The 13,659-nt window shown below is 44.5% G+C and overlaps 1 protein-coding gene across 1 annotated transcript; it reads left to right on the forward strand.

The window, feature by feature from the left end:
- On the forward strand, positions 1 to 11,641 carry opn7a (opsin 7, group member a). The gene is given in 8 exon segments (XM_055862348.1): positions 1 to 10; positions 3,484 to 3,646; positions 3,827 to 3,954; positions 4,203 to 4,339; positions 4,560 to 4,751; positions 5,288 to 5,425; positions 5,427 to 6,487; positions 6,489 to 11,641. Coding segments are annotated over 8 exon segments (1,974 nt in total). The 3' UTR covers positions 6,634 to 11,641.
- The last annotated feature ends 2,018 nt before the right edge of the window (positions 11,642 to 13,659 follow it).

Genomic DNA, 13,659 nt, shown 5'->3' on the forward strand with positions numbered 1-13,659 from the left:
ATGGCCAGTGGTAAGAGTAAGTTCAAAAAGGCTAACCAGCTGAGTTTGAACCTCTGACCGTGACTTAGGGCAGGTGGTTTCACAATGAAAATTAACAATACTCACAAGGGCTGTCCTGGGGTGAAAACACGCTCAGGAGGCCTTAGCTCGGGGCCAGTTCAAGTGACCATTGTCTTTGGCTGGGCTGAACTTCCATTGGGAGTAGGGCTGACTTTGTGAAGAAAGTTGGTGGTCGGCGTTGATAGGGGTGTCTTCCCAGCCGAGTGAGGCTCATTCCAGTGTTCAGAGTTCGGGGATGAAATACTATCCCTGATTGGGTCTAGAGGCTTTTCAAAGTGTGAATCGAATGATTCAGTCCTGGGCAGCCTGAAGTCAGGGGTTTGGATTCGGCGGGGGAGAGTGAACCTTTTGGTGGTGAATACGCCTTTTAATGGCGTTTTCTCTCCCGCAGAGGAGTTCCTCCAGGTTTGGGGGAAGGTATTTACCTTCTGTCCCTGCAGCGGTGAAGCATTGCTTTACCCCTGTTTAAAGATTTCTCAGAAGTGTTGTGTTACTTATCTCTAAAGGCTAACCCAGTGTGGGCCAGGAATCAGAACGCACAGTTTCTTCCCCACGTTCAGACACACGGTTGTCAGGAGTAGTGAATATGAAAACAAGCATGACGAAAATAACCAAATGATCCCAGTCCTCAGGGTGGCACTCTGCCCCTTCGGGAAAGAATGTATGGCTAACTGGTAGCGTGCTCCATCCAGTGGCGTCATTACCTCAATGGTCCCGAGGTCCTAGCGCCTGTCTTGAGAGAGGAGATTTCCTCTCTCCTTTAAAAGCAGGCTATTCGGGTGGTCCCCATGTCAGAAGTACAGAGGGGTTGGCACAGTTTATACTTCTTAGTTCCCAAGAGCGATGAAATATTGTGTTCCATCCTGGACGTGTTTTAAACAAGCACCTCAAGGTTGCAAGTTCCAAATGCTCACACATCGTCGGCTATTGCAGTCGGAGCGTCCCACGAAGTGTAGACTGCAGCCTTCGGTGGTGGCCCTGATATCGGACCTGTTTGGCAGGGCCGACGTAGATCTTACGCATCGCGAGAAAACGGCTTTGGCGTATCAGTGGCCTCGAACCCTGTTCTATGCGTTCCTCCGGTGGTCCTGATTCAGGCCACTGTGTAGAGGGTCTGTTGACAATTTTGGTGGCTTCCCGTTGGCCTAGACGACCCTAGTTCCCGGAGACCATCCATCTGTTGGGCGAGGACCCGTGTGGGGCTCTGTATTGTCGGGATATATTGTCCCAGGCAAATGGGAGAGTTTGGCACCCGCAACCGAAGATAAGAGGATCGGTGGGTTTGGCTTCTGAAAGGTTAAATTTCACGGCTAGGGGTTAAGCCTCGAACATGATTATGACTGTACAGTCAGCGCGTGCGTCCTCTACGAGAGGATTGTGTACATTTAAGTGGCGTGCTTTTGAGGGTTGGTGTCAAGTTAAAGGAGTTTCTCCCTTTGAGAGGTCTTTGGTGGACATTTTAATGTTCTTACAAGATAATTTTGAGCAGGGCTTTTCTTTTTCCACATTGAAGGTTTAAATGGCAGCTATCTCAGGTGTCATGTAGCGGTTGACGGCTTTACCCCGGGGTCTCATCCTCTGGTGGTGCAGTTACTGAAGGCCCCCGGGGTCTCATCCTCTGGTGGTGCAGTTACTGAAGGCCCCCGGGGTCTCTTCCTCTGGTGGTGCAGTTACTGAAAGGCCTATGGCACTGACCTGAGATCTGGCTTTGGTCCTGTACTCTCTGTGTGAGCCTCCATTTGAACTATTGGAGTCTGTAGACCTGAAGGTCCTTTCCTACAAGACTGCCCTGCTCATGGTCTTGACGTCGCACTCAGTACACTCTTCCTGTTTGGAGTTTGCGCCTGGCAACTCCAAAGTGATGTTACATCCTAATGCAGCTTTTGCTCCCATGGTTATGTCTTACAGGTCCCTGGCTTTCAAGCTGTTCCCTTTTTCACCTCCTCTGTTTGCTTTCAGTGAACAACAGAGGTTGTGCTTTGGAAAGGACCAAGGTTATCCACATTTGTGACCAGCTCGGGGTAGGGCCACTTCCAAGCAGCATCTTTCTCAATGGATTGTGGAGGCTATCTCCCTGGCATACAGTGGCAAGAAAAAGTATGTGAGTCTTGTGGAATTACCTGGAGTTCTGCATTAATTGGTCATCAAATTTGATCTGATCTTCATCTAAGTCACAACAATAGACAAACATAGTGTGCTTAAACTAATAAAACACAAATTATTGTAGTTTTTGGTGTCTATTTTAACAGATATTTAAACATTCACAGTGTAGGTTGGAAAAAGTATGTGAACCCCAAGGCTAATGAGTTCTCCAAAAGCTAATTGGAGTCATGAGTCAGCTAACCTGGAGTCTAATCAATGAGACGAGATTGGAGATGTTGCTTAGAGCTGCCTTGCCCAATTAAAAACACTCACAAAATTTGAGTTTGCTATTCACAAGAAGCATTGCCTGATGTGAACCATGCCTCGAACAAAATAGATCTCAGAAGACCTAAGATTAAGAATTGTTGACTTGCATAAAGCTGGAAAGGGTTACAAAAGTATCTCTAAAAGCCTTGATGTTCATCAGTCCACAGTAAGATAAATGGAGAAAGTTAAGCACTGTTGCTACGCTCCCTAGGAGTGGCCGTCCTGCAAAGATGACTGCAAGACCACAGTGCAGAATGCTCAAAGAGGTTAAGAAGAATCCTAGAGTGTCAGCTAAAGATGTACAGAAATCTCTGGAACATACAGATAATTATAAGACTCAAGTTACAAATGCTGGTAAACACTCAAATACATTTAGTAAAAAAATTCACAAAAGTAATGCAATGGGCCTTTACTAGTCCTGTATTAGCGGACTGATAGACATCTACAGTGTGGGCAATTTTTTCCTTTCTGCCTGTGTTCAGTTGAAAGGTGATTAGTGTGTGTACACAAAAACAGTTTAACTTAGAGACAAAGGGGTGATTAGTCACTAAGTGTTTATTGCGTTAACCTCCCATAAAGTTCCTAAACACAACACACGTGTATCTCTTAGTACCCCGTAAACACCCCCTGCTATGTTTATTAGTGTAATAATAAGGTTTTATTAAAGGAACAGGCAGCGTTTAAAGACATAATCACGCCTCAGACAACAGGCAGGAAAACAATAGGCTCGAGATTGCTTGTGGCTCAGAGCGCTCTGTAGGGGCAGGACTGGCTGACCGACCGACTAACTGACTGGTTATACAGCAGGCTGGCTGGCTGACTGGCTGGCTGACTGGCTGGCTGATTGTGGTTGGACTCTAAATCAGATTATTGTGAAGGAGGGCCGGGCTCCCTAAAAAGTGCTACTCATATTGGACCGTCTCCAGATTTGTAATGTTTTATGTGTTTTGTATGATGTCAACCTAATAAAGGGTTTTAAATTAAAATGTTCTTCTCTCTCCCTCCCTCCCCCAGGTGTGTGTTCTCTGGTGGGTAACACCATACTACTCTATGTCTCCTATAATAAGAATATGCTGCTGAAACCAGCAGAGTTCTTCATTATTAACCTGGCTGTCAGTGACCTGGGCATGACCCTTAGCCTCTACCCCCTGGCTGTGACATCTAGTATCTACCACAGGTTGGTTAGATACAAATACCTACACGTGCATACATACATGCATATTAAACAGATTCATACACTCACTCAGCTGATTTACTATCTGAGTAATAACAACTCTCTCGGTTCCTTCCTGCATCTCCCCCTCTCTCTCCCCCTTCCCCTCCCTCTGCCCATCCGCCTCTCCTCTCTCTCTCCCAGGTGGTTGTATGGTAAGACTGTGTGTCTGGTCTATGCCTTCTGTGGAGTGTTGTTTGGTATCTGCAGTCTGACCACCCTGACCATCCTCAGTACTGTGTGCTGCCTCAAGGTCTGCTACCCTCTCTATGGTAAGACCACAGCACCGCTGACCTCAACATGACCATCTTGGACCCACACTATGACAGTCTCTTGTTGTTATTGTCTCTGACCAAACTACGACCACTCTACAACTGTCTGACCACATGACCGTCTATATCTGTGACTGTTTCTGCAATATGAATTGCAGAATGTGCTCTTTTGACCACATAAGCATCAAACATCACTGTTCTGATTCTGACCACACTATGGCTGACTGTGTATGATCCCTCCCCCACAGGTAACGGGTTCAGCCCAGACCATGGTCGTATCCTGATAGCGTGTGCGTATGCCCTGGTGTTTGCCTGTTCCCCTCTAGCCCATTGGGGTGCATACGGCCTAGAGCCCTACGGAACGGCCTGCTGTATCGACTGGCAGGTTCGTCTCCTCTTATTTATTCTGTCTATTACTTTGTTCATGGAGTCTTTGTTACTATTTAACACTTTAGATTATTAATTTATAGTCGTCAGTGGAACCCCAAAGGTTATGAATGAACTGTTTGTACATTTTAACTTACAGCATTATCTGACACACTTTCAAAGTAAGTCGCTAAGGGCGATTTGACATAAATACAAATCATCATTCATTCATTCTACAGCGGTCCAACCGGGACAGTGTGGCGAGGTCCTACACGGCGGCACTGTTCCTCTGCTGCTACGTCCTGCCCTGCTGTGTCATCACTTCCGCCTACTCACAGCTCCTGGTCACGGTCAGGGAGTCACGGAGAGCAGTGGAGCAACACGTCTCACAACAAACACACATGGGGAATGTACAGACCACCATAGTGAAGGTAACGGTATAGGATACACACACGTCATTAAAGATGGAATCCGCAGTAGGGGAAACAGTGCCACTGCCCCACCTATGTTGTTATTCTTTTAGATTTTTGGATGAAGCGGAGGTGAGGAGCATCGCGTAATGATGTATGAGGGGAAGAAAACTGTGTTCCCGGAAGTATCGCGATGTTGAGCCAATGGGCTTAGAAACTCTGTGGCGATAGTCAGACTATTTCCTCAATACGCTTTAACTACCTGGCTCAATGCAGCTACGACACGCCAATCACTATGCAATAAAGGTTTCTCTCCTGAATGGACAGAACAGTTTAGCTTGACTTTTTAATGGTCCCAGACTGGGCTTGGTATGCAGTAGCTTTGTCTCTCTTTGAAAAGTCATATTTCACATTTGCAGCAAAGAATACATTTCCTTGACATCTAACAAACTGTACCAAGACTATTGAATCCTTTATGTAGAATAATGGTTGTTTCTGTCTCGCTCTCTCTGTCTCTCTCCTCTTTCTGACTATCTCTGTCCCCTCCCTCCCTCTAGCTCAGTGTGGCGGTGTGTATTGGTTTCTTCACAGCGTGGAGTCCCTACGCCCTGGTCTCCATGTGGGCAGCGTTTGGTCACATGGACTCCATCCCTCCGATGGCGTTTGCCATCCCTGCCGTGTTTGCTAAGTCCTCAACCCTCTACAACCCTCTACAACCCTCTGGTCTATCTGCTGCTGAAGCCCAACTTCCGCCACCTCTTGTCTAAAGACTTTCACTCCCTCCACAGGGCCTGTGTTTTCCAGTGTCGCTGTGTCTGCCACCTCTTGTCTAAAGACCTTCACTCCCTCCACAGGGCCTGTGTTTTCCAGTGTCGCTGTGTCTGCCACCTGTTGTCTAAAGACTTTCACTCCCTCCACAGGGCCTGTGTTTTCCAGTGTCGCTGTGTCTGCCACCTCTTGTCTAAAGACTTTCACTCCCTCCACAGGGCCTGTGTTTTCCAGTGTCGCTGTGTCTGCCACCTCTTGTCTAAAGACTTTCACTCCCTCCACAGGGCCTGTGTTTTCCAGTGTCGCTGTGTCTGCCACCTGTTGTCTAAAGACCTTCATTCCCTCCACAGGGCCTGTGTTTTCCAGTGTCGCTGTGTCTGCCACCTGTTGTCTAAAGACTTTCACTCCCTCCACAGGGCCTGTGTTTTCCAGTGTCGCTGTGTCTGCCACCTCTTGTCTAAAGACTTTCACTCCCTCCACAGGGCCTGTGTTTTCCAGTGTCGCTGTGTCCGCCACCTGTTGTCTAAAGACTTTCACTCCCTCCACAGGGCCTGTGTTTTCCAGTGTCGCTGTGTCTGCCACCTGTTGTCTAAAGACTTTCACTCCCTCCACAGGGCCTGTGTTTTCCAGAGTCGCTGTGTCTGCCACCTGTTGTCTAAAGACTTTCACTCCCTCCACAGGGCCTGTGTTTTCCAGTGTCGCTGTGTCCGCCACCTCCGCCGCTTCTACTACCACTCCGTCCTTGCCGTTACGCTACGCTGGCTATGCCCGCGGGGATCAGAATCAAACTCCGCCCCCAATGTGGTCACCACTGCTGCCGCAGCCCACGCAGTGCTATGCTCCTCGCAATGCCCCTGCAAGCACTGCCAGGATACGTTTGAGTGTTTTAAACAGTATCCGAGATGTTGTCATGTCAACGTGAACACTGTACAGCTCTCACTACAGGATAGTGTGTTTCCTGTTGTACCCCCCGCACTAGGCCCTCCCGTAACCCCGGGCAAAACTCCACCCCCGGTCCCCAACGCAAAAAAAGAGTGTACGCGTCATTGTAAGAGGTAGGAAGAGCTCAGAGATAGACAGTCTAGAGATCACCTTGGAGACAGTCCCCTCCCACTACAAGGCTGCCAGACCCTGAGAAACACACAGACCTTTATACACACACGTACACAGCCTCTCTTTTATGAATGTATTTTCTTAACATCTTTGTCTTAAGACAAATATGTGTTTGTTTTTTTACGAATGTCTGTAAGGTAAATCTGTGCCATTTTCCAAATGAAAATTGACTATTAATATATGAGTTTATTTATTTATTCATTAGTTAGTTGTATTGTATGTCTCATTGAATAGGTCAAAATGTTGCAACAGGTTCTTATCCATTTAACCAGTACTACTTCACCCATCAGATGTGAGCAGAGGTAGACCTCAACCAACCAGCTCAGAGTTGAGGTGCACCTCAACCAATCAATGGCAATCCCTTTAGTTTTTGGGTATGAAGAGAAATAAGATGATCATGACTGGTTTCAATTATAGTTTACATATTTTCGAAATAATTTGTTGACAGTACATATTAACAATATTGGTGTGTTGATGATGATAAACTTACTTAAAGAGAACATATTGTTCAGAGCAAAGCTGTGTTTGACACCTTTTCTTTTTCAACATTGATATTTTACTCTCTCAGAGTTACTAAAGGCATAAGCTTTCAACATGTCCCTTTTGTCCACTGTTGTTTCTCTACAGTGTTACAGTTGAAGTCGGAAGTTTACATACACCTTAGCCAAATACATTTAAACTCAGTTTTTCACAATTCCTGACATTTAATCCTAGTAAAAATTCCCTGTTTTAGGTCAGTTAGGATCACCACTTTATTTTAATTATGTGAAATGTCAGAATAATAGATATAATGATTTATTTCAGCTTTTATTCCTTTCATCACATACCCTGTGGGTTAGATGTTTGCATACACTCAATTAGTATTTGGTAGCATTGCCTTTAAATTGTTTAACTTGGGTCAAACGTTTTGGGTAGCCTTCCACAAGCTTCCCACAATAAGTTGGGTGAATTTTGGCCCATTCCTCCTGACAGAGCTGGTGTAACTGAGTCAGGTTTGTAGGCCTTCTTGTTCGCACACGCTTTTTCAGTTCTGCCCACATATTTTCTATACGATTGAGGTCAGGGCTTTGTGATGGCCACTCCAATAGCTTGACTTTGTTGTCCTTAAGCCATTTTGCCACTACTTTGTAAGTATGCCTGGGGTCATTGTCCATTTGGAAGACCCATTTGCGACCAAGCTTAAACTTCCTGACTCATGTCTTGATGTTGCTTCAATATATCCACATCATTTTCCATCAACAATTGTCCCCAAACATAACGATGGTCATTATGGCCAAACAGTTCCATTTTTCTTTCATCAGACCAGAGGACATGTCTCCAAAAAGTATGATCTTTGTCCCCATGTGCAGTTGCAAACCGTAGTCTGTCTTTTTGTGGCGGATTTGGTGCAGTGGTGTCTTCCTTGCTGAGCGGCCTTTCAGGTTATGTCAATATAGGACTCGAGTTACTGTGGATATAGATACTTTTGTACCTGTTTCTTCCAGCATCTTCACAAGGTCCTTTGCTGTTCTTCTGGGATTGATTTGCAACGAAGTACGTTCATCTCTAGGAGACAGAACGCGTATCCTTCCTGAGCGGTGTGACGGCTGCGTGGTCCCATGGTGTTTATACTTCTGTACTATTGTGTGTACCGATGAACGTGGTACCTTCAGACATTTGGAAATTGCTCCCAAGGATGAACCAGACTTGTGGAGGTCTACAATTTGAGGTCTTGGCTGATTTCTTTTGATTTTTTCCATGATGTCAAGCAAAGAGGCACTGAGATCAAATTGTATTTGTCACATACACATGGTTAGCAGATGTTAATGCGAGTGTAGCGAAATGCTTGTGCTTCTAGTTCCGACAATGCAGTAATAACCAACGAGTAATCTAACCTAACAATTCCACAACTACTACCTTATACACACAAGTGTAAAGGTATAAAGAATATGTACATAAAGATATATGAATGAGTGTTGGTACAGAACGGCATAGGCAAGATGCAGTAGATGGTATAGAGAACAGTATATACATATGAGATGAGTAATGTGGGGTATGTAAACATTATATTAAGTGCCATTGTTTAAAGTGGCTAGTGATACATTTTTACATCAATTCCCATTATTGAAGTGGCTGGAGTTGAGTCAGTATGTTGGCAGCGGCAACTAAATGTTAGTGGTGGCTGTTTAACAGTCTCATGGCCTTGAGATAGAAGCTGTTTTTCAGTCTCTCGGTCCCCGCTTTGATGCACCTGTACTGACCTCGCCTTCTGGATGATAGCGGGGTGAACAGGCAGTGGCTCGGGTGGTTGTTGTCCTTGATGATCTTTATGGTCTTCCTGTGACATCGGGTGGTGTAGGTGTCCTGGAGGGCAGGTAGTTTGCCCCCGGTGATGCGTTGTGCAGACCTCACTACCCTCTGGAGAGCCTTACGGTTGTGGGCGGAGCAGTTGCCGTACCAGGCAGTGATACAGCCCGACAGGATGCTCTCGATTGTACATCTGTAGAAGTTTGTGTGCTTTTGGTGACAAGCCAAATTTCTTCAGCCTCCTGAGGTTGAAGAGGCGCTGCTGCGCCTTCTTCACAATGCTGTCTGTGTGGGTGGACCAATTCAGTTTGTCCAGGATGTGTACACCGAGGAACTTAAAACTTTCCACCTTCTCCACTACTGTCCCGTCGATGTGGATAGGGGGGTGCTCCCTCTGCTGTTTCCTGAAGTCCACAATCATCTCCTTTGTTTTGTTGACGTTGAGTGAGGTCACCACCTGGGGGCGGCCCGTCAGGAAGTCCAGTACCCAGTTGCACAGGGCGGGGTCGAGACCCAGGGTCTCGAGCTTGATGGCGATTTTGGAGGGTACTATGGTGTTAAATGCTGAGCTGTAGTCGATGAACAGCATTCTCACATAGGTATTCCTCTTGTCCAGATGGGTTAGGGCAGTGTGGTTGCGATTGCGTCATCTGTGGACCTATTGGGTCGGTAAGCAAATTGGAGTGGGTCTAGGGTGTCAGGTAGGGTGGAGGTGATATGGTCCTTGACTAGTCTCTCAAAGCACTTCATGATGACGGAAGTGAGTGCTACGGGGTGGTAGTCGTTTAGCTCAGTTAGCTTTCTTGGGAACAGGAACAATAGTGGCCCTCTTGAAGCATATGGGAACAGCAGACTGGGATAAGGATTGATTGAATATGTCCGTAAACACACCAGCCAGCTGGTCTGCGCATGCTCTGAGGTTTGAAGGTAGGCCTTGAAATACATCCACAGGTACACCTCCAATTGAATCAAATGATGTCAATTAGCCTATCAGAAGCTTCTAAAGCCATGACATAATTTTCTGGAATTTTCCTCGCTGTTTAAAGGCACAGTCAACTTAGTGTATGTAAACTTCTGACCCACTGGAATTGTGATACAGTGATTTATAAGTGAAATAATCTGTAAACAATTGTTGGAAATATTACTTGTCATGCACAAAGTAGATGTCCCAACCGACTTGTCAAAACTATAGTTTGTTAACATGAAGTGGTAATGACTCCAACCTAAGTGTGTGTAAACTTCCGACTTCAACTGTATATATTTGTGTGCCAAACAGCGGCGTGGCCAAGGCTGGTCACAAAGATTTCGAACGTTTGAAAAGGTCCTGAGGATGTCGATATGAGCCCAGTCTCGTTCCATATATAAGGCAATCTCACAAGGCTTAGAGCCAGAGCACATTGCTTAGACCACAGCAGCTCCCAGTTCTTTAGTAAGCAGGGAGAGTACTCGATGATACTCAATGGAAACAGCACATTGTTTTTAAGTATTTTGTTTTAAGCCTTCCCCAAATCACAGCCCTAACCTTAACCACTCGAAATGAATACCTTAACTTAATCCTTTAAGTTGTTTCTATTTTAACCCTGTAACCACGCGAAATTAACCCTGTAATCATGCAGAATTAATGGGTAAAAAATTGATGTTCGTACAATAACGGCAAGTTAAGAAGTGAAACTATGAGATCAGGTTGGGTGACCTCTAAATATATTGATAATTTTTTCAAAAACTTACTGACAGTAAGACTTTTTGTAACAAATGCCCCTTTCCATTCAAATGGCGGGTGAACTGTTGGGATGCTGGACTCATTTTGGAGGAGATGAACGTGTGCAGATAACCTACTTCTTGAAGTGATTGTTTGACAATTGACTAGATGTGTTCATGGCACATTAAAAGGTAATCCATTTTTAGAGTTAAATGACATGTCTTTACTATAAAACCATGAATAATTTTTGTGCGCGCGCAAGTGCGTGCACACATAGGAGACCCCCAAATGTCAAGGTATAATTGGCACTCTGGATGGCACTTTCAAGTGATTTTACTGCTGTATGCTAATACCCTTTATATAAATGTTCTGGAAATGCCAATGGCACCAAAACATCTGAATTGAGTTCCAGACTCTAGAATCCTAACTTAAGATCCACACTCAGAACATGTTGACCAAACTACGCGCGTCCACCATCGTGTGCATGTTGATTTTGCCTGTCCCCACCAGACACGTTCATGAAACGCAGGTTAAAATACCAAAACTAACTGTGAACCAACTATTTTACTTTGGGGACAGGTTGAAACACACAAAACATTCATGGACATTTAGCTCGCTTGCTGTTGCTAGCTAACTTGTCCTGGGATATAAATATTGGGTTGTTTTATCTGAAATGGATAAGTTTCTTTTTTTTGCTCGATCTTTTTGACCCATTTTGAGTCACACAATTATGTGTCCTCCGACATTTAACCCACAGATAAAAGGGGGAACCTAGTTTTATTAATCTCTCCTCATTTGTTGTTGTTCTGTGGATTTTATATTGTGGTTGGCAACAATTTCCAACCTGTGTAATGTTTATGTCCAATGGCCGATGAGGACTGATGCATTTATCTATAATTGTACTTTATATGTTAAGGATTGAAAAGGATTTTCCAGTAGATTTTTGACATGATTCATGATGACTGCTTGTCGAGCTTGCTAGCTAAGATTTTGAAAGTATGTTGTTGACATGATCAATCCAATAAAAACTATGGTAGATATGTGATTTGACGTAATTTTATCTGCAGTCAATGACCTTGAGCCTTCTTGGATGGACACTTCTAATGTAACTCTATGGTAGCACCCAAGGGGCTTGAATTTTCGAGCTCTATCCGTAGATTTTGCGGTGACGTAGTGTCTCCATGAGTGACATTACCAACCCCTATGCTACGTATTCTCCGCTGGATGCCCCACCACCACAGAAAGCACTGAGCTAGACTGAAACACCTGCATTTTGAAGCTGCCTTACTCATGAAAGCAAAAAAAGAGACCATGTTTTGTATGCAGCTTTATTAACTCATTGTTTGCAAACTGATATGTGACATATACTAATGCCAAAATAACATGCAAAATAGGCAACAAAAGGGTCTCAAGGGTCGAAAATAGAAGCGCGTTGAATAACATGTATGTGTACATTTATTTTGCAACGCTCACACCGAACGCAGATGGTTTGGTCAGCATGTTAGACTTTTGTGTAATAAAAAATGTAAACCATGCAAGGATGTCAAAGGGGAACTTTTTGAGTTATGTGCATGGATCTAAAATTAGGATTCCATGTAACATTCCTTGGCCATAATGAGGATCAGTTTATGGAATGGTGCCTGATGGGAAATGTGTGAAACCTGTGTCATCAGACAGACCATGTATATAGGGAATAGGGTGTCATTTGGGACACAACCTAAATCTTGTTTACTTGGAACACAGCTGACTTGACTCAGCTGGTGTTTTTTTAAATGAATATGAATCCTTAGTTTGTAAAGACATTAAACTAACTTTGTTGTACTAATTAGACGTAACTGATGAGTGCTCGTTGAATTAACCAAATATGAAGGAAGATGCCTGTGAAATGCATGTGTTTATGAATATCCTGAATGTGAAATGTTTCTCTGAAAAAGGGAGGATGTTGGATTAAAAATTGTGAATGAGGTTATCTTCAAGCAACATATCCTCAGAAATACAGGATATAAAAAGTGTAGTTGTGTGTGTGCCACATACGTCTCGTGTCTGAGCCGTTGAATTGTGACTCCACTTTCTCTATACTGACGTTTTGTCTGTTTGATTGCCTTGCGGAGCGAATAATTACACTGTTTGTATTCTGCCAGGCACCTTGCCATGGTTAAATGCGGTGGTTCGCTCTTTCAGTTTTGTGTGACTGCTGCCATCGATCCACGGTTTCTGGTTAGGGTATGTTTTAGTCACAGTGGGTACAACATCTTCTATACACTGATAAACTCAGTCACCGTAACAGTATAATTGTCAATATTATTATCGGACGCTACCCGGAACATATCCCAGTCAGCGTGATCAAAACAATCTTGAGGCGTGGATTCTGATCGGTCAGACCAGCGTTTAATAGTCCTTAGCATGGGTTTCTTCCTGTTTTGAGTTTCTGCCTATAGGAAGGGAGGATAAAAATGGAATCGTGGTCAGATTTGCCAAAAGGAGCGTGGGGGAGGGCCTTGTAGGCATCCTGGAAGTTGGAGTAGCAGTGGTCGAGTGTTTTAGCAGTGCGAGTACTACAGTCAGTGTTGATAGAACTTCAGCAGCATTTTGCTGCTTTGTTAAAATCCCCAGCGACAATAAATGCGGCCTCATGATATGTGGTTTCCAGTTTGCATAAAGACCAGTGAATATCTTTTGAGGGGCGTCGTGGTATCAGTTTGAGGGTGGATATACACGGCTGTGACTATAACCGAAGAGAGTTCTCTTGGGAGATAATACAATCTGCATTTGATTGGAAGGTATTCTAGGTCGGGTGAACAAAAGAACTTGAGTTCCTGCATGTTATCACAATCACACCATGAGTCGTTAATCATGAAACACACTCCCGCCCTTCTTATTCCCGGAGAGATATTTATTCCTGTCTGTGCGATGAACTGAGAACCCAACTGGCTGGACGTACAGTACTCAGTATATTCCGAGAGAGCCATGTTTCCGTGAAACAATATGTTACAATCCGTGATGTCTCTCTGGAAAGAAATTCTTGCGCCTAAGCTTGTCAGCTTTGTTATCCAGAGACTGAAC

This window comes from Salvelinus fontinalis, chromosome 14, assembly GCF_029448725.1.
Source record: "Salvelinus fontinalis isolate EN_2023a chromosome 14, ASM2944872v1, whole genome shotgun sequence".
Taxonomy (NCBI): Eukaryota; Metazoa; Chordata; class Actinopteri; order Salmoniformes; family Salmonidae; genus Salvelinus; species Salvelinus fontinalis.